Source organism: Melanostigma gelatinosum (assembly GCF_949748355.1).
Source record: "Melanostigma gelatinosum genome assembly, chromosome: 9".
Lineage (NCBI taxonomy): Eukaryota > Metazoa > Chordata > Actinopteri > Perciformes > Zoarcidae > Melanostigma > Melanostigma gelatinosum.
This window is the reverse complement of record NC_136642.1, coordinates 10,601,612-10,626,567: the sequence shown is the minus strand read 5'-3', so window position 1 is coordinate 10,626,567 and position 24,956 is coordinate 10,601,612. Positions and strand designations below refer to the sequence as shown.

Below are 24,956 nucleotides of genomic sequence, written 5' to 3'. Positions count from 1 at the left end.
CGGCATTCGCAGCGTCACCCTTTTACACTGCACAGTCATATTTGGTCCTCCGGAAATATCCACAGCACGGGTAAGCCAGTCCCTATGCAGCGAGTTTACGGGGTGGAGTAGAGTTTAAAATACAGTTTTAAACGTATCGGAGGAGCGTCCTCCGCCGGCTCTGACAGCAGAGCTGCAATAAATGACAGCGCGCCGGGAAAGTTTGTCCTGAGGCTGCCGGGTTCTCGGACCCTCGACTCTAAAATGGCTGGCTGTAGGTCCGAGGAAGCTCCGGTGCAACGGGAAGGATCCGTTCCACACCGCGACTGTCTGTAAATATACACGCTTCTCTACTCTCGCCGACGCGTTATCGACGGCGTTGTCCCAGGTCCGAGAGCTGTCAGGGCGCACACGCGCCATAATAATATTGGCATTTCGGACCTAGGACTGTGCGTAATGGCGTCCGCCACCGTTCTCCTCGGTTTACTCCCAGACACCTTTTAGAGCAGCCTTGTGTTTGCAGTATGGATATGTTTCAAGGCGTTTTATTATTGGTGTTGCATGTGCGAGAGAGAGAGCGAGCGAGAGAGAGAGCGAGAGAGAGAGAGAGAGAGAAAATGCTATTTCGCTCACATCAGTCGGACCCTCCTGTGTTCCGGTGCATTTCCCTGAACGATAGGCGACTCCGGTCGACCCCTCGGTAACAAATCCGCTGAGCTATAATTTCCCATCATGCAAGTTAACCAACACAAAAACACACGGTGTGATGTTGGGCGGGGGTAAAAGGGTCGCTCATCATTTCGGACTGGGGGGCTGGGGGCTCAGTGCCTCACGTAGCCTACAGGCTGCGAGTAATATCACATCTGAAGATCAGTGATTATTAGCTTTTGCACTCAACTTGACCCCAATAATCAACTATAATAATCACTCAGACTTTGAGTTGTTCCAGCCATCCCAGGACATGCTTTTAATTATTTTCATTTGATACCATGAACTGTGCTTATTTATATCCTAATTGTGCTACTCTAGAGTTTCTAATTCATTTTCTTATTCCAATCTTCTAGAAATATAAATGGGTATGCCCCAAAATGGATTCTCAGTTGGCTTCAGTCCTGACCAGGGGCAGCCTGGATGTCCAAAATGGCAGCCACTGTGCAGAGGGATCAGGGCCGGTGACCGAGGTTTCTTTGGACCCAAAGGAAGAACCCTCACCCTGTACTGTACCAGGTAGCCTCCAGCCGTGCCCCGATGAAGCAGCAGTGACCATCAGGCAGTCTGCGCCATCTATCAATGGGAATAAACCAGAGGTGGGCGGGACTTCTAAGCCAGCCTCTCAGGAAACAAGTGCGATTGGTGTGTTCAGACAGCCAATCACAGTGAAGACTGGCGTGCCTGTGTTACGCAGCCGACCAATCAGACTCAAGATTGTTGTTCCCCCACGGTGCAAGAGGCCAATCACAAACTCTGCCATCAGCCTGACCAAAGACTTTGCTCACTCACATTTTAGAAGACCTGTGTCGGTCTCAGCTGGAGCAGAAAAAACAGGCCAAATCCTCGTTTCTTCTGTTAAGAATGAAGAAGAGATCGAGGAAGTTACTTGTCGTAAGACTGAGGAAGCTAAGCCAGAATCATTCCATGAGGAAACACTGTGCAAAGACAAACATGTTTCGGGCGTTAAAATCATTCACGCTGATGGGTCAGAAACTCCTGTAATTTCAAGCACTAATACAGTTCAAATATTGAGCCTGAAAGGGGTTAAAGAGGAAACTACAGAGGGAAACATCTTGAAGTCTTGTTTGACGTTTGACGAAATGGGAATGGAGGAACAGACGGAACCACTGGACCTGACTTTGCCCAAGAAAAGAGAGAGTCGAGAGAGGAGGTGTGACCGCTTTCTGGACGACTCTGGCTGCGAGAGCTCGTTGATTATGGAGGTGGATGAATATGAGGGAGAGGGAGACAGAGATATAGTAGAAGAGGACGACGATGGCGAAGGAGAGGTCTCTGTGCTGCGTATGGACGGCACAGAGACCCTTGAAGACTCTCTGCTGTCGCCCTCCTTCTTCTCTACCTCTGTCTTTACCTCCCTCTCCTCGATAGACTGTGACACTAACAACTTCCTTCTCATAGACGACAAGGGAATACCGTACACGCTCAATCCAGATGGACTCAAAGTGCCACAAGTCGATGCTTCAGAGGATCAGGTAGAAGGATCGGGGTCACCTCAACTGTGCACGTTGGCCGACGCCAGCCTCAGCCAAAGTTCAGATAATGCACTAAATGCAGCGTGTGACTCAGCAGCCCCTGCTGCGGATTCTCCATCAGTAAGTGCTGATCAAACGAAACCTACAGAAGTCTTCACGAGTTTGATTACAAACTCCGAAACCTCCGAGCCAACTGTTGAAACTGTTCAGGAGGCTGATGCTGTTCTACCAATCCCCACTCAGTCCATTCGGATCCTCACTAACCCTTCTACTAACACTCCTTTTCTCCTGCTGTCGTCCTCCCCTTCCTCACCTCAGCTCTCCTCGGCTCGGGTGGGTCTCTCGCTTCCCCTTACAGTTACTCAGACCTCCCCTGGTGCTTCCAACCCAATGTTCCTCCTCCTTTCATCCGTACCCTCTTCCTCCGGTGACTCTGCCTCTGCCTCCACCGCGATCGCCGTCCTCGACCCTTCCACCGGTCAGTTGTCCCAGATCGTGGCGGCCTCGGCCCCCGTCTCCCTCCCTTTGCCCCCCAGTCAGGTCAGCACGCTGGGCTCGCCTCTGCCCACGCTGTCCCACCCCGTCATCAGACTGAGCCCCAACCACCCCCCTGACATGCTGTCGGGAGCGACCAACGTAAGCTCTGTTCTCACCTCTCTCACCGCCTGTTCGCCCTCTCCTGCTCTTCAGATCGACCGTCGCAGTGCAAGCCTTCACTCTCAAGTCAGCCCTTCCGATTCAAAGCCTGGAAGCGAAGCCATATCTGCTGAAGAAGTCTCAAGTGAAAACAACAAGCCATCAACTTTTACAGCATCCTCTCCGCACCCCCAGTCTGCTAGTTTGACCGATGAGGAGGCCCGATCACCAGCCTCCGAGCCCAGATTTGACCCGTCTGATCTGCACTCGGAACATTTACCTCTGGACGACCATCTCTACTTCTCCAACGCGGCCGCTCCTCCCTCCCCTCCCGTCGGACCCGTTCTCCCCTCTGATAATCTCGACCCGCTGGATCCTCTGTCTCCAGAGGGGTCGCTCAATGACATGGCTGCCCGCAGGGTGCTGTACTGCCAGCTGTGCCCGCGGGTCTTCTTTTACCTCTCCGACCTCGAGCGCCACGCCATCACGCACTCGCAGAAGAAGCCTCACGTTTGCCAGCAGTGCGGCAAAGCCTTCAAGCGCTCCAGCCATCTGCAGGTCAGTTGCAAGCTAATTCTAACTATCATTTCATCCGCAGTACAAGTAACAACGTCAGTCGCTTGAACAGATGTCACGAACGTGTGCACTGAGTGTTAAAACTGAAATAACTTATTTCTTGGCTACTCACGTGCAACAGAAACGAGCTGTGAACCCAATCACCTTATTCAAGTAGATATGCCAGCAAACAGTTGTTTATATGTACATCCAGCAGACATGGATTCATCAATGCATATGTTAGCATTGATTTGATGTTTGTGGCTCAATATTCACTCTCATTTAGCTCTGGCTTTCACCAACTCCCGGGGGAAATACGTAACTCTTTAGCTGCTAAATGCTTCACTATGTTCAGCAGCTGGTCTCTGACTTAGTCTGTCTGTCGTTTGGTGCTGAGCAGGTAGTGCACAGTGGCTGTTTTAGAGCTATTTAGCTGAAAGCAGCAGCCGCCTGCTGCGACCGAGCACGCTGCTGTTAGAGCGGCGAGAGTGAATCGCAACAATGAGCTGAGAGATGCTACGAAGCTCTGCAGAGCCGAGGCGTCGGCTGATGAGCCTTGATGGGTTCATCGCTACAAGCCATCGCTCTCTTCTACAAGTAGTCATGTGATCCATTGATGATAGGCACTTTTGATAAAAGCGCTGAGCGACAGCGTCACAGATTTCTGACACGTTTACTGTTTCCGTGAACAGAGACACAGGCACATCCACACAGGCCAGAGGAACTTCGTGTGCCCCATCTGCGCCAAACGCTTCAGGGAGGCCGGCGAGCTGCAGCGCCACCAAAGGGTCCACACCGGAGAGAAACCCTACCAGTGCCAACTTTGCCACACGCGCTTTGCCGAGCGCAACACGCTGCGCCGACACACCAAACGCAAACATCCTTACCACCAAGTAGCCATGGAAATGCTGAACGAGAGAAGGGACAGAGGAGGCGGTGTCGGATCCGGAGTGCGGGACGAAGAAGAGAGCGCTGAATGGTACAGCTCCACTGTGTCTAATTTGGAAAGCTCAGAGTCTGAGATGGAAACTTAAAAGCGTTTTCTGCAGACTCCAAAGTGAAGGGGAGGAGGGTGATCGTATGTGACACTGGTTAAACACTAAACCTTTCTCATTTATTAACACTAAAAAAGGGAGCACTTGCAATATTTATTTCAGTGTTTTTAAGCTAATTTATTTCTATGAATGTGTATTATTCCCATTCCACGTGGTGGTCAACACTTCAGCCAGTCAAAATAGATTTTAGCCTTCGCTGTATGAAAAAAGTTGCATATATGCATATGAAATGGGAAAGCTCATGCTTGAAATCGTGGTTTTCCTGTGAGTTCATAATATTAGTTAGAATGAAGACGCATTCCCATACAATCCATTATAAAACCCTCAAGTGCTCCGAAAAGAAGGATAACTGATTTACTCTGAAGGATCCTCTGCACTCGCTGTGTGTATATAAAGAGTACTACTTGTAAGAGCTGCACTATCTTATGTGAAAGATGTAATCTATCTTTCTCACGTCAGACACTGTGAGTCATTTTGCACTTGTTTTATTTCAATTCACTTTTTTTACATTGTGATGGAAAAACGCTTTATCTTTTGTTGCAGCTGTATTTTAATTAACTCGTCATGTGAGAGTTTGACCAAATGTTTTTGAGTTATTCTAACAAACACTACATTCAGGATTTTGTTTTTGTTGAATGTGAATTCTGTTAATTTATTTGAATTAAATTTTGTCAACTGTAAATGATTCTTTGTACCGTCCTTTCTTCCACGTTAGTGTGTCTTTTCCAGATGTTTAGATAATTGAAGTATATTGGATGTGTCTTTTCATATTAATCACATTCATCTCTCCTTGATAATGAACACTAGGGCCGTCCATATCTCCCCTCTCATCCTCAGAGATGATTCTTTTCTCTCAGTTAATCACCAAAGATGAGACCTAACCTCACTTTGTGAGGAAAAAAAAAAATGAAGATACCTGATATATATCTGCTGGACTGCCTCCAGAGAGTAATTGAGTTTGTGAGACCTCTGTTTTTTTGCACACTCAATTTTCTGCTCCATTTAAGCCACCGGGCCTAACAGAGCTCGGCTGAAGATAAGTTATTAAATACTGGATCGCTCAAATGACCCGAGTGGGTCCTTGTGGCCGAACCCTTTCCTTATTTCTACGCTGGTCACCGTGCGAATAGCGATGCGCCGGCGTGCTGAAAGGTCTGCGCTATCAGCTTCATTCTACTTTAGTTCGGCAAACTCAGTTTTATGGGGTCGGTTGAAGGAGAGAGGTGTGGAGGCTGTGAAGAGCAAAGGTTAACCAAGCAGAGAATGAAGACTGTGCTGCTGAGAGACCGTCTGTTTCTGGAGATAGTGGAGACTATTTGCTGTGGTAAAACTGAAAGAGCAGATGTTTAATGCATATTTTTCTTTCACTATTTTACCTTCAACGGACGATATAACTGTATCGGGATTCTTGTTCGTTACAAGTTTTTGATTTTTGGTTCACAAAGGAGTCACACAGAAATGATAAATAATACAGTTTAATACAATTCCCATTTTCAGCTGTCGTTGTCAATTACTCATTAAATGGAAGTTTTAGATTTGTTCAAGTTGATCTTAAAACAATGCTCAGATGCAACTCTGCTACTGTTTAGGTCTGAGTTATTGGTCACTGTTACTGGTCCTCTTGGCTGTAACAGGATCTCTTCCTTATACAATTCCAATGTACGAGATGGAGGGAAAAAAATCCACAATCACAGTTCAGCTGAAGCTCATTGATGAATTCATCACAGTATTCCTCTCCTCATTGGCCCTAACTAACAATCGCACCTTCTTGTTGTAGACGCTCATTGAAGTGCTGCGTACATATTGTTAAGGTCACTCTGAGGGTTCAGCCATTGACTCAATGCTGTTCTGTCAGCAACACAAACACTGGTTCTGGTCCCCTAATTGACACCACTGGACTGCTCCGTCGCTGAGCCTACAAGGTCCTCAGTGCATGATGATGATGATGAATATTCAACCGGCCGAGTGCGTGAGATCAGCAGTCCAGCTGGAGATGTGTGTGTGCAGTACAGTAGTGTGTGTGTGTGTAGGTTTGGTAGCTATCCAGATTACACACAGCTTCAAAGTGCAGTGACTGACAGACAGATGGAAGATGGACAGAGTGCAGACAGCAATCTGTGTGTCTGTGTGTGTGTTTGAAGCCGGTGTGTGTGTGTGTGTGTGTGTGTGTGTGTGTGTGTGTGTGTGTGGGGCTGATGTGTTCGTATTGCGTGAAGTGGAACAGGCAGCAGGGCTTCTGAGTGGCACGAGGCACACGGCCAAGTGATTGAAGTGATAAAGGTGGAGGAGGAGAGGAGCGAGAATAGGCGCAGTGATGAACGACCAGGGAGAGGCAGCAGATGTAATGAAGTGTGTTAGACGGGTATGTTTCAGCCTTTTACTCTCTTTGATACATTCGGCACTTTGATAGGTTTGTTGTATATCTGCTCTGTTGCATCACACACGTCCCATTAATGCCACTGAGAGCCAACATGATGGAAAGCTAAACTAACCATGGAAGGATTTCTTTTTTTTCTTCTGTCGTTGCACAGTTCAGCCATGAGAGGGCGCACTCACACTTAGGATGTGTTGCATGTGTTGGCTCATTCCCTATGCTGCCGCTCAGCTCTCTCAAATGGTGGAGGGATACTTATACCAGGGTGAAAGGCAGAAAACAGTGAGCTTGGGGAGAGCTGGATCCACATTCAATCTCTGCTGTTTCAGCAGCGAAGGAGGCAGGTTTGACATTAATATGAAAATCCCCCATGAATATGCTTTTATTCCAAGCTGTGTGATGCCTCCTATAGCCTGTGGGTTGCAGGGTCCTGTACATAGAGATGAGTCCAGAATTAAACAGAGAAATATGATATTTCACAAGGGAAAGGTTAACAGCGTGCAAGCCTCTTCGCTCACCAGACACAGTGCGGGATTAACTCGATGACATCTGTATGTGTGTGTTGGGGAGAGAGAGAGTGAGAAGAAGAAGATTAACAGGTGTTATTCAGAGAGGGAGTCCAGGCTTTTGCAGAGAGGGTGTGTCTGTGGAGGGGGACCAGAGGAATAAGCAATTACATCACCTTTCCCTCAATAACACGCCATGCTGTCTGTGCAGTGAGTGTTTGTATGTGTGCGTGTGCGTGTAATGCATTTACAGGACATCAGAGAAAAAGCTGTCAAAGGTGAGATTCTATAATGACTAAAAAAAAAGCACACGTACTGTGCAAATGGCACAAAAGAGCCATCCGTCTATGTATTAAATTGAAGTTCCTATTCATTTTGTGTTCCATTAGTTGATCCATTTTGTTCCATGGAAACCGTAATTGGCCCACGCGACGCTCTCTCTGCTCTGTGTTCTCCGATTCGTGTCTCTCCTTGTCAATCTTTCTTTCCACATCAGATAAAATGGCAGCAACCTCCTCGTTTCCCCGTATCAGCTCCAGCCCTCCTCCTGTCCCCCGTAGTAAAGGCTTCCCCAAGTGTTGCGGCCTCCCTTCCTCTCCAACTTTTGCTGTCCCCTCAGCCTCACCCTTCTCTATACCTCCCCTCTCTGTCTCCCCCTCTCTACGACCTGCTGAACCAGCACACGCCGGCTTGTCTGTCAAATCGACAGAACAGGTGCTCCAGCAACGACCTCACTTCCCCCACCTTTTTCCCTCTGCAGCCCACAGGCACACACACACACACACACACACACACACACACACACACACACACACACACACACACACACACACACACACACACACACACACACACGTAGCGAGCATGCACACACAGGCAAACTCTCTCCTACATGTTCACTCAAGTTGCTTTGGAAGGTTGAGGTGAAACTCGGGTGATTTTCCTTGGCACCAACGCTCATACATACTGTAAAGTATATGCTGACGGACAATGACTTACTGACCTGCGACTCTCAGTGGTGTCACACGCGCAATACACACACGCAAACAGTACTAAATCACTTTAAGAGGGTGACCCAAAGGTGTCTTGACAGGAGCATATGAGCCTGCAGTCTTGCTGCAGAACATGATTTGATGCGAGTCCAAAACACTCCCGGGCTTTTCTCACTGCCTTGTACTAAACCGACTCTTTATCCCGCTTCACTCTTCTGTCACATCACGCCGGGTGACAATTCTGCTCCTGACATTTAGGAGCCGGCCTTACTTCATCAGTGTGTCTACTTTTTTGTTGTTGTCAAAATCACGTACAAACAAACAAACACAAAAGTGCTTATTGTCTTTGAATCTGTACGTTAATCAATCAGTCAGCAGATAACAGAGTGGGAGTCAATGGCTGTTTAAAGGGAGGGGAGGGGGGGGGGGCGAGACCATGGAGGGGGAGGGGCAATGTTTGACAGTCGCTCACAGTTGGCACCAAGGATCCAGGATGCTTTGGGGCGGATGGGAAGAGGGGGCAGAGAGAGCGAGGCAACGGTAGAGAGGGTGAGTTTCTATCGGAAGGGGACGAAGGAACCACTGATCCTTTCTTCTCTTTGCATTTCACCTTCAGGGGAAAGAAGGAGTGTAGAAAACGGCCGAAAGGAAACAAAAAGGATAAATCGTCATCAAACAAACTACGAAGTTCTTTCTTTCCCTCTCTTCCTCCATCTCGCACCTCTCTCAGTTTAATCTTAAATCCACTCCAATTTCCCCAGAGGGACTCAATTCTCTCTCTTCCTGTAAGTATTCTCTTTCATTCTGCTGCTTTTATTCTCTCAGTGTTTTCAGGGCCTCCTTGGGCCTCAGTGCCCGACTGGGAAATAATACCTGTGCCAGACCCTCAATCAATTGCTTGTTATTTGGTTGCATTAATGAGTGAGTGGCCTTCTTTTTGGACTTGTAAATAAGTGAGGTGTGTGTGCATTCATGGGATTGGGAATAGGAAGGGCACTGTGGCGATTTAGAATGCATAACCTCAGCTATTCCACAGCACGTGTCTGTGTGTGTGCGTGTGTTTGTTTGCGTGTGTATGTGTGTGTTTGTCCATTCCCTTCAAACAATCTTCCTTTGGGTGTTGTGTGGCTGGCCAGTTCAAATCAATATTGTTAATCGGTTGTGTGTGTGTGTGTGTGTGTGTGTGTGTGTGTGTGTGTGTACGAATGCAGCTTATGTAGATTCCCAGCTCTCCCTGTTTGAGAGGCAGCGCCACTTCTTTTAGTGCATGACACATTTGTCTGTGCTGCTGTCACTGTATAAGTGTGTGCGTGATGCTGTAGGTGTCGCGAGGTCATGTTTTGTCTGTCACAATCGGCGTCCCCCCCCCCCCCGGCCCTGACGTCTCAGTTTCTGCTATAGGGCCTCTGTCTCCGTCATGCTCCTCCTCTTCCTCTCTTCCTCTGGCTATACTTGTCTGTTTGATTCTCTGTGTCGTTCGTGCTGTCTCTGTGGGTAGGCCTCTGTGACTCTCTGTGTGATTATGACAGGCTGTCTACAGTGAGGCCTGCTGTTGCCAGAGCAGCTCACTGCAGTGCTCAGTCCGCCTGTAGGTCTGAGAGGCTGGCTTTGCGTCTCCATTTCCCCCTCCATCTATCTCCGCTGTGCTTTGTGTGCCTCTATCAATATCGGGTTGTGTCTATCAGTGGATTAACAAGCATCTGTCTCGCTCACTCCCCTGCTTCCTCTGCTCCCCTGCAACAGTGAGAGACAGAAGGAGAGGGGTCCATTCCTCCTGGTAGAGTGACACCGGGAATTTCCTCTCTCTCCTCCCCCGCCCTCCCCTCCACCATGACACTACTGGCCTCTGAGAGGTCTCTCCTCATCCGGAACAAGTTCCGCTCAGGTGAGGAATCCTGGAGTCTCAATTCACGCCAATTAATGGAGAGAAAGATTCATTTTCGAGTGTTTATGAGGGTTTATTGGCTGGTCGTTTAAGTTGTCTGACTTGTGATCGATAAAGTGAAGGTATTGATCACGGTGAATGGATTCAGTGATTGATACACAGATATGTCTTGAATTGATGTGAAGACAGCTGAGCCTGAGGCTAAAGTTCTCTGCATGTTACTGCGTTGCACCTAAACCACAACATGCTCGGGTTTGTTGATGCAGGAAAGTCCTTTTATTTAAATCCCCTTTTAAACCTCTATAACATGAAATAGTAATGTCTAAATATGCACCAACCAACGTTAACGTTATTAATGATGATATCCTATCACAATCAGTAAAGATTTTTAAGATGTTGAGGGCAAAAATAATCAAAGAACAGCTGAAATTAATTCAAAATGATATTACTGAGTTTTATTTATCTGATGTGTTATTCGACTGATTACAACTTTCAGCAAACAGCCAGCATTCTGTGAGAAACAGCATCGAACAACCTTCCTGTAACTGAATAATTCAAGTTTCCCTACAAGTTGTAGCGGCTGTTGTGTTCTCAGGCAGCTGTCGTTAACGGCTGGTAAAATAGAAAGGCGGGGATATGGCGTAGACGCCGTCCCTTAGGTGTACAAACACCTGCTGGAAAACATGATTCCTGAGGGCAGCTGCTCTGTTTGACATCATGTATGTACATACAAGAGTCTATGCTAGTCTATAAAGTCTTGTATAACATGACACAGTTGGTTTGAGTTCATTGTTCAGTCGTTAACCATTGTATCTGTTTTTGTTGGCTATTGACACAATTTATTTCCAATGACCATCACAACGTAAGCATATGCTCGATGTTAAGGGTCAATGTTAAGAACAAGTGGTAAACCTTGTGTTTAAAAAGTATCTTAAAGTACCCTCAAAACTAAATCTACTTGCAGCACCTCATCATATCTATTAGTTGTGAGAACTTCATAAGATTGTTTAATTCGAAAGATTTTAAGAAGCCTGAAGAGGTAAAAATACATGAAAAATTCAACACTTCTATTGGGCCTTCAGTCAAAATATGAAACAATCTAACAGTAGAACACACGCACACACACACACACACACACACACACACACACACACACACACACACACACACACACACACACACACACACACACACACACACACACACACACACACACACACAGAGAGACATTGAAATCAAACAGACACTCCCGTCTGATAAGCACAGCTTCCTTAACTTCGTGCTAATCTGCTCCAAATCACAATTTTTAAAAGGTTCAACTTTTATCTTGAGGTGTCAGAGAGTCGTGTAGTTAGCAGCACAAACGAGGATGACGTGAGGAAGAGGGGATGTATGGGAGGCTGGCGGAGAGAGTGGGACAGCTGAAGGGGGGATGGGATCAACAGAAATAGACATACTGAGAGATAAATAGTAACTCCCCCTTCCTCTCCCCTCCTCTCCCCTCGTCAGGTCTCTCAGGTCTCAAAACCTACCGCTATCACACCATGCCCTACCCTGCTTCACCCGTTTGTGTGTGTACTGAATTCTAATGTGCATAATGTGTGGTGTGTAGATGTGTGCAGGCATCCAAGGAGATATATAATCTATATGCATTGCAAAGTCATGAGGTAATACATTACGAGGCCGTGTCATTTAACAGTGATCATGCTGTCCTGCATTGCTCAACTCTTACCTTTCTTTTCCTCTTACTGCTCTGTCAATGCAACTTGTAATGCTTCAATCTCTTTTTTTTGCCTTTCAGTCCTGCAGTTGAGGATCCAGAACCGAAGGCAGAGTGAAATCAATGCAGACCCTGGTTAGTTTATCAGTTACGTTGTTATTGATCCCTGAACACCATGATTGCAGGGTGGATGTCATGTTAATGATCTTCAGGTCGCCCTCTCCTCACTGACACATGATTCGTTAACTTCTTTGTTGGTTTTACTATGGTTGACCAGCTTTTACTTTCCTCTGATATCACTTTTGGCATCAAAATTTTGTGTTTATTTAAAAATTGTGCAAGATCCTAGAAGTTAATGTTATACTGCATATCTTTTGATAACAATGTTAATACAATTTGACATTTATACCTTGAGCAGGATGCAAAAACTGTATTCACAATAAGAAGTCTGCACAAAATCACACATATAGCAGGTATCAGAGATCTACGAAGAAAAAAAACTAGCATCTTCTAATGTTGGAGCGTATTGAATTGCAGATAACATGCAATGATTTCGCCAAGATAACATATGTCCAACAACTAACAATATGCTTTAAATATCTGACATTGTTTTAAGATGAAGCAGCAAATAAATTGTGCAGCAAATGTAATAAAGACTAATCTAGAGACATGGGAAAAAAACAACAATCTCAAAGTCAGACAGGCTGTGCAGCTTGCTTCAGTTCCCTCCTTGTTGTCTGAGGCTGAAGCAGGTTGCACATTCTGACGCCTGCCAACATAAAAAGAGTGCCTCAGATGCTCCATGCTGTAACTTTGAGGGATGAGTTGAAAGCTGAGAGTGCTTTGTTGATGCACGGGTTCACCTGAGTAGCTCCTCTATCATGTAGTGTGGTTTAATCACACCACCACATCTTGTCTGTTTCCATAGGGTTGAAATCTGCGTGCTCCCCTAAAAAAGCAGAGAAAGACCAGAGTGAAGCTCTGGTAAGTAGCATCCAGTTTCTCAATGACATCCAGCAGCATTACATTTCCACGCTGTAGATGAAATACAGATTTGGATGCGAGCCGAGTTCCCGTGTAAAGAAATGTTTCCCTCCACATATGTTTTACTTTATTGGATTGTACAGTTGATTATATTTGGTAGAACAGGATGAGACCACATTTTTATGAACCTGTCTTACGGTTTGTCTTACTTCCATATAGCTGTGCGTTCACAATAAATGAATGAACATGAATTGTGAGAAATGATTAAGTGTAGGTCAGTGTTTCCTTTCCTGTTAAATGGGTGAGATGGTCTTCTGTGTTGAGCCATCTCACCCACAGACTTTGCAAACACTGGTGTAAATGAGTATTTCATGAGGTCACATTGAAGTGTTATTCAGCTTTCCCCTGAGTGAACTGCATTGTAATCTGTGGGCCGTGGCTGTTTGACCTGCTGTTTCCTGATGCAGTGTCTAACTGACGGTGGCGCCGCTCAGAAGTTGCCCCCTTGTGGTCTGAACACTGAAACTGCACAAGGTGATGCCCTGCCTACAGTGATGTCTCCTTCCTGCTTTACCCTCTGTGCTCCCGGCAAAAAACAACATCGTGGCATATTTCCTCTCTCTTTCTGTCTGTCTGTATTTGATCATGTCTGCTCTCCGCTTCCGGTTGTACAGCGCGAGGATAATGGGCTCGGTGTTTCATCAGATGTCAGTTAAAAATATATGTGACCTTGTTGCACACTGTAACTCTGCATTTTAAGCAGCCTGCATACATATCAGTGATTGACAGCTCATGATAAACCCACCCATCCAGAAATCAGAGTCATCGTTTAGCCTACTGACATCTTTCTCGCTTTATCTTTTCCACACCATCTAACCTTCCTTTTAATTTGAAAAGACTATTTTTTAAATATCAGGCTTTACGAAACTATCTGATTTCCCTTGCTGCCCTTTTCAAAATGTTGTGCGAATGTGTGTTCATATGATACATCTCCCCACTGACAGGAGTGTTTACAATTGTTTGATGCCTCTGCTGGTTTGAATTGGGACTGGCTGCCTGTGGCAACACTGCTGTGCATGCTCACATCACATATGTTCTGAAATTATTTTGCCTCTCTCTCTCTCTCTCTCTCTCTCTCTCTGCTGATCTCCCATCTGTCCCATCATCTCTCCACTTATCTGCACCGTCCTTGTCGTCCCCGCAGAGAGGACTGTGTGCGGGGCCCAGAGGCAGAAGAAGTCTCGTCAGACGCAGGACCTCACTGAGAGGATCCAGCGTCCACCTGGGCCTGTGGCGCCACAGCACAAACACACACTGCCCCTGGAGAACCGTGAGTCAACAGACATATGCATGCACCGGCACACACAGACAGGGTCACACACATATTTTTCTTCCCTTCAATTTTTTATTCCAATCTCATCTCCTCCTCCTTTGACCTTACCTCCTTTCACTTTTCATTTCCTCAGGCCCTGCCTCTTTCCCTCTGTCTGCTGATGTCTTCGAAGATGACATTTCCTCCTGCCCCTCCTCCTCGCCCACAGAACAACATGGCGTTCACCAATCACCAGCCTTTACGTCATTACTGAGTGACTTCTCGGCCGTGGGCCCGTCCCTCAACCACAGCCCCGTTCGCGCTCAGGTGAGGAAAAGACACTGAGATTTAGTGTAGATTAAGACCCATGTAGGTTGGCAGCAACAAGGAAGTAGTTCCCACCAATATCCTCACATTAACAGACTTGTGAGTTTATAAATAGCCTCATATGTCAACTCTGAAAATCTGATGTTCTGCCTTCAGTCTGGTTTGGCGTTGCTCCCGGCAACCGAGGGCATCAGACAACCTATGAGTGAATCAAACTCCATGGCAACTACTGGGAGACCGAATGGGATGTATCTGACCTCTCAGACCACACCCCTGCTGCCAAAGGTAATGTGGGGTTAGTGCATGTTAATACTGTCACATGACATATCGCCTTGACTTTCATTCTGTGGCTCATTTGAATTTCATAAGGGTCTCTGTTGTTATGAATCTTTTGACAACTCCTCAAAATAACATTATAATCTCAAGAATGAAAGTAATACATGCGGTAATATGCCATTTAAACACACATTTAGATTGTGTGTGTGCATGTGCTTCCTACAGCACAGACATTAAAGAACTTGGAGAGATCTTCAACCAAATAAGATGGTCACTCGTCTGCTTTGTCAAACACAATGCTCTGCAGTAAGCTGCTCTGCATTCATTACTGTCAATTTGCACTTCTGGGGGAGCTCAGTATTTGCCCTGTAGGTTAACACATTCACACACAGGCATGGCGGTATGTCAGAACCAGCACACGCTGTCATCTGGAGATTTGTGAGGCATTTGTTCATTTCATGTCAGAGTTTAACCTTGACATGGGGCAAATACAGTGAAACAATGTGAAATGATTTTACATTTTCTCTGCAATATTCAACACACTACTCTTGAAATCAGTCACCGGGACCACAGCATGGTTAGAGTTGAAATGTGGGTAATGTGTGTCTTTACAGACAGCACGGCCCCACAGTCCAACCTCCTCATTGCCTTCCTCCCTCAACTTCAACCATCTCCCCCGCCCACGGAAACCACGGGACACCACACCCAAAATGAGGAAACTCAAATATCACCAGTACATTCCTCCAGACCAGAGAGGAGGGTCTGGGACTGGAGGTATAATGCTTTACTTTCCAACATTTATTTAAAAAATATTTTCATTTGTCAAATCAAGTCTTGCTCTTGGAGAGGTGTTTGAATTTATCCGAAACAATTGTTTATTTCCAGGAGGGGCCAAACAGAAGAGCACTACTCCGACCCAGTCTTTAGATCCGGCCTACTCCCATCTCCTGAATCAGCAGCAGGTCTTCCTCCAGCTGCAAATCCACCAGAACCAGCAACAGCAACTACAACAGCAGCAACAACTACAATCACAACAACAGCTCACTGTTGTTCCCAGGTATGCGTATAGATGGCTGTAATTCTAAATCAGCAAACTAGGCAGATCTCTTTATCAAGGGATTTTAGTCCTCAGATTGTTTGGTTGAGGTAATGCTTCTGTCATTTCCTTCAGCGGAGAGCACAATGATGTGAAGTCCTCTGGAGCCATGCCCCTGAATCCCCAACCTGTTCCCGCCACAGCAAGCCTCAACCCGACTGACACAAACCCTGCGTCCAAGCCTGAGCTTCTCCCTGCAAATCTTGTTGATCTAACAGTAAGACATTTATGAAAGCACTGAAATAATGATGACTATTATTTACAAAGGAATGGTGAAGACAAACTCTCCTTGTCCTTTGCCCATCCACCTTCGCCTCCTCCTTTTCTTCAGGTGTCAGAGTTGCGGCAGCAGCTACGTAAGCGTGGCCTCCCTGTCTCCGGCACCAAGCCTGCTCTGTTGCAGCGTCTCCGCCCGTTCCAGCTTCCCCGCTCCTGCCTCACCCCCGCTCCCCTCTGCCAGCTGGGTACCAGCCTGGAGCCGCTCACCCCCTGCCCCTCGCTGCCACCCAGCCAGAGCCCCGGCTCAAGCTCCAGCTCTGGACGAGACTCCCCCAGCAGCAGCCCGAACCAACAGATGTACGTCCCGGACAGCGGAGTTCCTAATGGGATTCTCAATGACGCTCAAAATGGAATTCTGAACAGCGTGACGAATGGTTTCTCGAATGCTGCGCCAGTCAGTTTGGCTGGTGAACAGTGTCTTTCCAACGCTGTCTTCCTGGCTCCTGCCAGCACCGCCTCAGGAACTCCAAGTCCCAGTCTACCCATGTCGTCGTCCTCGCCCATGCAGTGTGGGACTCCTTGGAGAACTGAGAACGAGCAGCAGCAGCAACAGCAGCAGGAGCTAAGTGTGGAGCTGGAGATGAGGGAGAGGTTACGGAGCAGGCCCAGGGACCACTCCACTATCACGGGCAACGAGGTGAGCAAAGACAGGCTTGTTTGTTTGGTCTATGTATGAGGAGTGGGAGAATAACAGGATGACTGCTTTCCAGAACTAAAATCATTACTTTTTTTTTATTATTCCTCCAGTCTTGTGGAGGATCCCTTCATCCGTTCCTGCAACAGGATCCTGGATGCCCCAGACGGAAAGCAGAAACGGACACACAGACAGAGGTGTTGTTTACACAGGTAAACACACAAATCAATACACACACACACACACACACACACACATCTTGGATAATCGCTTTTCAAGGGCACGCTACGTAGTCTTCAATCTATAAAACTGGTCAAACATGTGAGCGTACTCTCATCACCCACCTGTCAACTGGTTTCCCCCTGCTTTCCAATCAGGTGTTTTGCTGCCAGCCGTGTGATATGATTGGCCAGGATTTTGAGCTGCCAGTGCAGATTACAGCAAGTCCAGTTCAGACGTTGTCCTGTGTTCGCAGCTTGGAGGAAGAACTACAGGAGGCTATCCAGAAAGCACAGGTTAGAGTCTGTAGATGAAGTGGAAGAGATCACCTGGAGTTCCTTTTACACAGTGGGATTTAAGTGTTTCCTTTGGCCACAGATGGACCCTCGGCAATCCATAGATGACATTCTGGATGAGCCCCTGACTTGTGTTGGTAAGTATCTCACAATTAATAAAGAGCACAACTTAAATGGCACTCGCAATTTCTTTCAGTGTCTAATCTAATTAACTACCTCTCCTCCAGGGTCTGTCAACGTCTGTGATCATAAATCCCCTGCCCACTCAGTCCCCGGCCCTTCGCCTCCTCCTCCTTCTCAAGCCGATCAGTCCCAGGCCTCCCAGCTGCACAAGGATGACCGCTTTCTCCCCTCCCCTCTTTGCTCCTCTCTCTTGCTGGAGCTCCCTCCGTCTCCTGCGGTTATAAACCCCAGCCAGGTGATCCCAGCTCCTCCACCACCACCACCCATCTGTACTTCCCCTCGGCCGTCCACTGGGAAGTCACGTAAACGACGGGCTCCGACATCGTTTGACGCTGCCGACTGGCTTGAAACTCTGACGTCCGGCCTCCGCCCTCTTACTCCGCCGGCAGCTCCTTTTGTTGAGTCAGACTTCAGTCTGGATTCAGATCTGAGTGTCAGTCGAGTGTTGGATCTAATGATAGAGAAGTGGTGAGGATTTGTGTGCATGCATCTGTTTGTATGTATAGTAGGTGAGTGTTTCTTGATGGTCATATATGGAGCAAACATGCATCCCACTGAGGGAACAAGATTGTGAATAGCGGCCTCCATCCGGCCATCCATTATTGCAAGGCTGTCAGAGTCACTGGCTTCACGCAATGTTGAGAGCTGGATTCATTGCAGCGAGCAGATTAAACATGGCTTTGATGGGGCAACGAGAGCACAAACACACACACACACAAACACACTCACACACATAGACGCTGCAGAATGCTGTTTAAAGGCACTTGGGCTCAGCCAGAAATGGCAAACAAGCAACACATCTGTAGATTGACACACTCTACAGCGCAATGTTTGCAGTGCAAAACAAAAGAAAACCTGGTGGCATATTAATTTAAACATGCTTCCTGGTTGCGCCGGGAGAATGTTGTTTCTGACTTATCTCCAAGACCCGTTGTCGGATTGGGTTGAGTGTGGCCCCTGGTGTTGACTCAGTCATTGAGTCCTAGCCATTCATAAAGCCCATTTAGAGTGTGTAAAAGCCAGACAGAGCACACAGCTTGTGTGTGGCTCCAGACCTTAACCCCGGTGCCAGACACACAGTCGGCATGCAGAGGGAGAAAGCTGGCAGAAGTTGCAAACAAGCGGTGTGTGTGTGTGCGAAAGCTTGTGTGAAGTATGTGTGCGTTAAATATGTCTGACTGTGTGTGACTGAGCACACAAGGCTGCTTCTGTTTTGTACGTGTCAACACCCAACTGCTTCCATGTACATTTATTAGCATTAATGCCAAATGCACTTGTAGTTATTTGTTTGCTTGCAATCAAGTGTGAGTGTGTGTATGCGTAGTATGATTGAACTGTGAGAGGATACGTGTGAAAGACACAGAAAAAAAAAAGCTGTGGATCTCTGCGTCCACATTTCAGACCAGACATTTTAATGTAGGCTCATTGCCAGCAGGCAGTAACTCCAGTGTAGTTACCCAGTGTAATCATCAGAACAGCCACATTACCTTGTTCAAGTCACCATTCTCCAGGAGAGCAATCAGGCAACCACCCCAAAAATAGTCCCCATATAAATGCTCCAATCAGACAAGTTAGTTTCCTCATTGCTTTGCAAAAACAGGTGGTCATTTTGCTCCCTGATTAACCCCCTACCGTGTCTGGCCCGCTGCACGGTGCCAACCCTAGCAAAGCCAGATTTAGCACAATTTATCACCCAACATCAAGGCCGCACCTGTTCACTTAGTGTAAATTAATTCCACGCATGTATCATTTGACATTGTTACATCTTTGCTGTATATTTCAATATACAAAACGACCATTTATGTTAAGAGAAAATGCACTGTAGAATTAGCACAAAATAATATGTCTGGAGAACCGGTAGCACGACCAGAGGAGAACTTGTCTGTTGAAGCTGATACGGTAAAAACTGCACATTTTCTTAATGGTGACAGAGATCTTGCTTTTATATTCAACGTGATTTACTGGCCAATGCAAAAAATAAGCACATTATTTGTTTGCATAATACACTTTTATTGAGTTATGTCCATTCTCAACCCCACTTAACGTAATGACATTAATGATAAAAGATCTGACAGAGGTTAGCTGCCATTAACCTCTGCTGTACCACGTAAATGTAATTTCGATAGACGATCTCGTCTACATGAAGTTATATTCTGCCCTTAATTGGCTGCATGTCCCATCAATCATTCATCAGAGCTCTGATTGGCTCATTCATATCTGGAACATTTGAATAATCTGACAACTAACTGGATGTCCTTCTGTAAGACCACTTTATTTTGAGAAAAAAACCCGAGCTTTTGTCCCTCCTCATTCTCCAAAGTATTGTGTTAAAATAAAAGTTAAGTGCCAAGTGCAATATGATTTGTGTAAAGGGCACATCAACTGGCAGATCTGAGGTTATCATGTCATATTTTTTGTACGCAATTATTTCAGTGTTGCTGCCGGCCAGTGCCTTGTTCTAATGATAAAACGGTGTCTTACTACGCAAGACAGCCTTGGTAAATTATTGGAAGAAGATATCTGTGCATAGGCAAACCTTCAACACACAACTTTATGTTGAAGCAATTATTGTACAGCTTTCACCACAGAGACTATGAAAAATGCAGTTGAATGTGGAAGGATGGCTCTGATAATCATAGCGATCAATAAACATTGCCTGCTGCATGAATAAAAAAAGAAAATTGATTGGCAGGAGAGTAAGATGCTACCTCCCGTGACTTCCAATGCTTTAGGGCCAACCCCAGTGTTTTCCTTGTTACTTATTTCATTTCGGAACACTGGTGCAGAGGTTCCTGGAAGACTCCTGAGACAGTTTCACAGGTTTGACTTAACCGCAGGTTTGATACTTCTGTTTTAAACTGGGGTTGGAACTGTCCTGGTCTAGATTTGGGGCTGGTTAAGACGCATGTAAACTGGAAACACGCAGGTGTTTAAGGTAACTAAGTCTCTGTTGGCCACGTCTGCTGCTATAAATGTTGTAAAAACGTACGAGAAAATAAAATGTTTTTGCTTTTATTTATGATGTAACTTATTAATGCAAAAATATATTATTAACCACTGTCCAAAAATGTATTTAAAAGCATTAAGAAAATTAAAGTCTTAATAGATTTTCTATTTGGTTCCTCTTTGTTTTTGCTGCACATGTGGCACATTTAAAGGATTAACAAGTGGATTGCTTTAATAAAGAAAGAACAAATTATTGATAACTGACATATTTCACAAGAAACTGTCCCAAATGATGACTCATTAAATAGTGATGATATAGTAAAATTTAATATTAATTTGCACCGATATGCTGTTTAAATATCCATGAAGCAGCACTAACATCCACATGGCTGCATTGTTAATCTTCATAATGACACAGAATTGTAATGTGGAGAGAGAAATGGTGCAGCTGTAAATAAAAAGCGGGATAATCTATGAACCCCGGTCAGTGATCATCATGAGGCAAGGAACACCAAATTAAGGAAAAAAGACAATAATATAGAGTTACTATTATATGCACTATAATACCGTATTAGGTAGCATACACCTTCCTATTCATAGAAAACGATTGCTCCCAAACACGTGAGTCAGGTTTGTGTTGATCCGTTTCAACATTTGAATGTCCTTTCCTCCAAAAAAGGAGGAGCCCAGCTCTAAAAAGTTGATGTCAATATTTTTTTTATTTAATCCAGTAAAAATATATATATATATAATATTTTGAATTAAACTTTTATATGAAAGTGAATCCTTTGAGATTCGTTCGTAATAAAATATAAAGTATGTCGTAATTTCGTACAAAATCGACCTCCGTTGACCCTGTTTTTGATTGGTTGCTCAAAGATCAGGCGTCAGAGAGAGACGGCCGAAAGTTAAAAGAATCACTGTTGACCTGATGGAGTAAGTGACGATAATCTGCTGAGATTCAGCAGGCGAAGCGCCTTAAACAAAGCAGTTTGCCCTCGTGTTCATAAGGCCATATCAGGACGTTTTCCCCGACTTGTTCAAGTCGTACTTACCTGTTCTGTATCTCTTCGACATTACCTGTCACATCAGCTGCATGCAAACGGAGTTTCTCGTGTCTGCATCGGCTGAAGATACCCGAGAACCAACTACCTGGATCTCTTGTCAATCAGCTTCATAGAAACCCACGTTAACGGCCTGGACACTGAGGCTGCGGCGCTGTTCTTCTGTTACTGGTGAGTTCACATCGCTTTCAATTAACTGCCAGTTGTCAATTAGTACAGTTTTATTGTTTGGACAGTTTGTGCATTTCGTCATCGTTTATGTGTTTGCCAGCCAATGTTCCACGCTTTATATGTTGACCATGTATGAGAGATAATAAGCTTCTAGAGGAAGGTTTGTGCAGTTTGTTTACATGTGCTTTTTTATCAGTGGTTCCGTTCTGTTGATAGTGATTGTTGTCTGATGAAAGTGGCTGTTATGTGCAGGCAACTTCCAACATAAATGATGGTGGTATCAATGTTGTGAGCCCAACGTATCATTTTGTCTTCTATAATGCATTTCGAGATATTTTGTATGGCTTCTGACTGTATAAAAAATGCATTTTTGTGTGACAGTTCGTGGCTGTGCTGTTGTAGTAACGTTACTGTCCTAACAGTCACAGTGAGGCATAAATACAGTCTTCAGCTCACTGAAGCACGTGCATATAATGCTGGTTTGATCAAATGGACCTCAGGAGAAAAACGCTATAGGCCCTTATTTTACGTCAGTATAGCAAAGATTTGTACAAAATGTCATGATAATCCAACCACCAGTTGTTGAGATATAGTCATCTTGACTAAAGTGACAGACCAAACGCTGGACTTGCATTGCCATCCATAAATCCATGGCTAAAATTGTAATAAGTCATTATTAAATGTGTTTGCTGTTTTTCTTATTTGTTGTGTTGCTGGTCTATTTTATAAACCATGTTTTTTTTGTTGTATTTCTCAATATATTCCTCTAAACCAGCCTGTCTGTTGGTTCCACAGCGAGCTACAGCTGCGTATGTTGACAAGTTTAACCCTACCGTAGCTGTCTAGAGACCAGGCACAAAGAAGAAATAATAATATCCACCCAGGGGTGAGAGTGTGTTTTCACAGGGGTAATACTCCAAAGCTGTGACCAGGGTGTAATGAGGGATTTTCTGTAATGGCCCCTCTAGCCGTTCCACATCACTTCCCCCTTTGCAAGAACCGCTTCCTGCGCGATTTCATGGGAATTAAAGGGAGAAAGGTGTGTTTCATATGTAAAGCAGGTAGCTCTTGCTGAGACGTGAGATGGTTTGTGTGGATTCCCTCCCTCCCTCCCTCCCTCCGTCTCCCCTTCTCTCTGTGTTGGGGGGGGGGGGGGGGTCTTTGATCACTGGCAGAAGGTCGCTGTGGTTCGATTTCTGTTTTGCTCCTCTGAGACATTTGCTCTGCAATTATAAACCATGTGAGAGAAGGCAGAGGGATGGTAATGTTCTCAGCAGCTACTGTGGTGTCAGTTGGCGAACAGCGAACATGAATCACATTTACAGTACGAGGCAGTAAGAAGGCATGTGGTACCACAGCAACCAGGACATGGGATGTTAAATCTATTCAATAATCTCTTTACTATGTGAGCTGTGTGGTTAGAGGCTCAATGACGGACTGCAAGAGCACGAGGCTCTGAAATTCTGCTGGCTCCCCATCCACAGCCTCATACATACTGTAGATAGCATAAAGTACTGACTTAAACTTGCTATAATGGATTTTTGTTGGCCACTTGGAGGTGCCGGAAACAAGCGGCCAACACAGCATATTATCATCTTTTACGCTGATATGGCCAGTGTCTTATAGGGAACTATTTAGACATCCAGCAGATACAGAGCAGCATCATTTGTTTCTGCTTTAATGTGCTATGATTCAGTGTTTCCTCTGTAGTCCAGCAGCAGTTAGGGCGGCATGCTGCAGTCCTGCTTCAGTGTCACACAGTGACGTTACAGCCAATGCAATCATTTTATAGGAAAACCTGTGAAATAATCTTATTGGACCGCTTCTACAGGTCTATCCTTTACAAAGAAAGTAAAAACATCTGAATGTATCATTTCCTTTTGGGTCACAAAACATGGGGATTCAATGAAACCACTGCAGAAATCTTGTTTTTTTTACAGCTGCTCTGCCTCAAGGAGGAAATATTTGCAAAATTCAAACGCTCGCTGTTGTTCTCTATGTCATTAGAAGGTAGAGCGATTTGTATCATTTGTGTTTATAAAAGAGAAATAATTGAGAGAAGATGGGGGTTGATTCATGATGATAAACCACAAAGAGGAATGATGAATTATTCTTCTTATGTTCAGAATAACTTATTTCCTTGTAGTTCTCTGTTCAACTGTATCTAACTGGTTCATTAACACCTCCTCATAAAATCTGTTATCACGAGGTGCACGCGCCCAATGTGGAACGTGCCCTTCAGCGTTGCTAATCATGGAATTACGTCTGTGGGAATTTTGCCTCCTCACTGCGGACCGACTCCTGCTGCACAAGAGCATGTTTCTGTGCTGAAATCTTGCGAAAGGGACATCCACAGACTATTTCAAAGGACATGGCAGGGTGCAGTCTTACCCTGTGAAGGGAAGGGGCCCTGAAAACTGTTTAAAGTAGCGTCTGTGTTTGTAACTAGAGGCCTCTGCAGCTTTCCAGCTCTGCCACACATCAAACTGAAGAGCTGGTTAAACTGAGCATAGCTGCTGCTCAGCTTTGTTTAAAACTGTGTGAGATGGGGGATGGGGGAGGCTAATTGGACTAATTAGCATCAAAACAAGGCTTGACTGAACTGTCTTTCTGTACCACAGATGTTTCGCCTCTTTTTAGTGGGGGGGAAAAAAGGATGCAGAGAGAAAAGAGACTCATTTTCAAGGCAAACCCGATGTGGCATTATTCGGCTCTGTGCAGTCACAAAACAGGCGGGTAGACATGTTTCTGATGTGCTGGTGCTTTAATGGACCTTTGCCACAATAGCGGGACTCTCACAACTCCAACCGAGCTTCTTGATATGCAGTATTTGAGGCGCACTATACCCTGTGGGATGAAAGCTTATCCAGCTTTGCACTTTTCTAGTCTGAACTCTATTTTGTTCTTGGCTCAAGCTCAGTTTATACTCGCTGTAGTGAAGCCGGCGCGAGGTGCGCGCGCCAGAAAAACGACATAATCATGGCTGGCAAGTGGTCGCGGCGCTTGGTTGTGCACCTTGGAATTTTTGTAACATCACTGTCACAGATAGTTTACTGATAAAAACACTATTTACATGTCTAGGGATTATACAAAGAAGGCCAATTCGTTTTTTTGGATGCTTTAGAAACTGCAGGTGTTAAAATCTTCATTTGAGTAAATATTTTTGCGAGCCAAATCAAATTTTCCGGAAATTGAACCTCCTGTTTCTATATAATGCATGTGATACTTAACTGGTTTCTTTACAGGGCTTGTCGAAGTATATT

The 24,956-nt window shown here is 45.4% G+C and overlaps 2 protein-coding genes across 2 annotated transcripts; both read left to right on the top strand.

Moving 5' to 3' along the window:
• Positions 1-865: 865 nt before the first annotated feature.
• Positions 866-5,027, top strand: LOC306781921 (uncharacterized protein). Its single transcript, XM_079275040.1, has 2 exons — positions 866-3,377; positions 4,067-5,027. Exons 1-2 carry the CDS (start codon positions 1,068-1,070, stop codon positions 4,406-4,408), a joined length of 2,652 nt encoding a protein of 883 aa, XP_079131166.1. The 5' UTR covers positions 866-1,067; the 3' UTR covers positions 4,409-5,027.
• Positions 5,028-7,455: 2,428 nt separating this feature from the next.
• Positions 7,456-20,616, top strand: LOC306782419 (myocardin). Its single transcript, XM_079275764.1, has 17 exons — positions 7,456-7,587; positions 8,918-9,086; positions 10,045-10,186; positions 11,988-12,041; positions 12,835-12,890; positions 13,358-13,424; positions 14,095-14,220; positions 14,357-14,529; positions 14,686-14,814; positions 15,420-15,579; positions 15,691-15,862; positions 15,977-16,118; positions 16,233-16,817; positions 16,928-17,026; positions 17,192-17,329; positions 17,412-17,466; positions 17,557-20,616. Exons 3-17 carry the CDS (start codon positions 10,132-10,134, stop codon positions 17,982-17,984), a joined length of 2,439 nt encoding a protein of 812 aa, XP_079131890.1. The 5' UTR covers positions 7,456-7,587; positions 8,918-9,086; positions 10,045-10,131; the 3' UTR covers positions 17,985-20,616.
• The last annotated feature ends 4,340 nt before the right edge of the window (positions 20,617-24,956 follow it).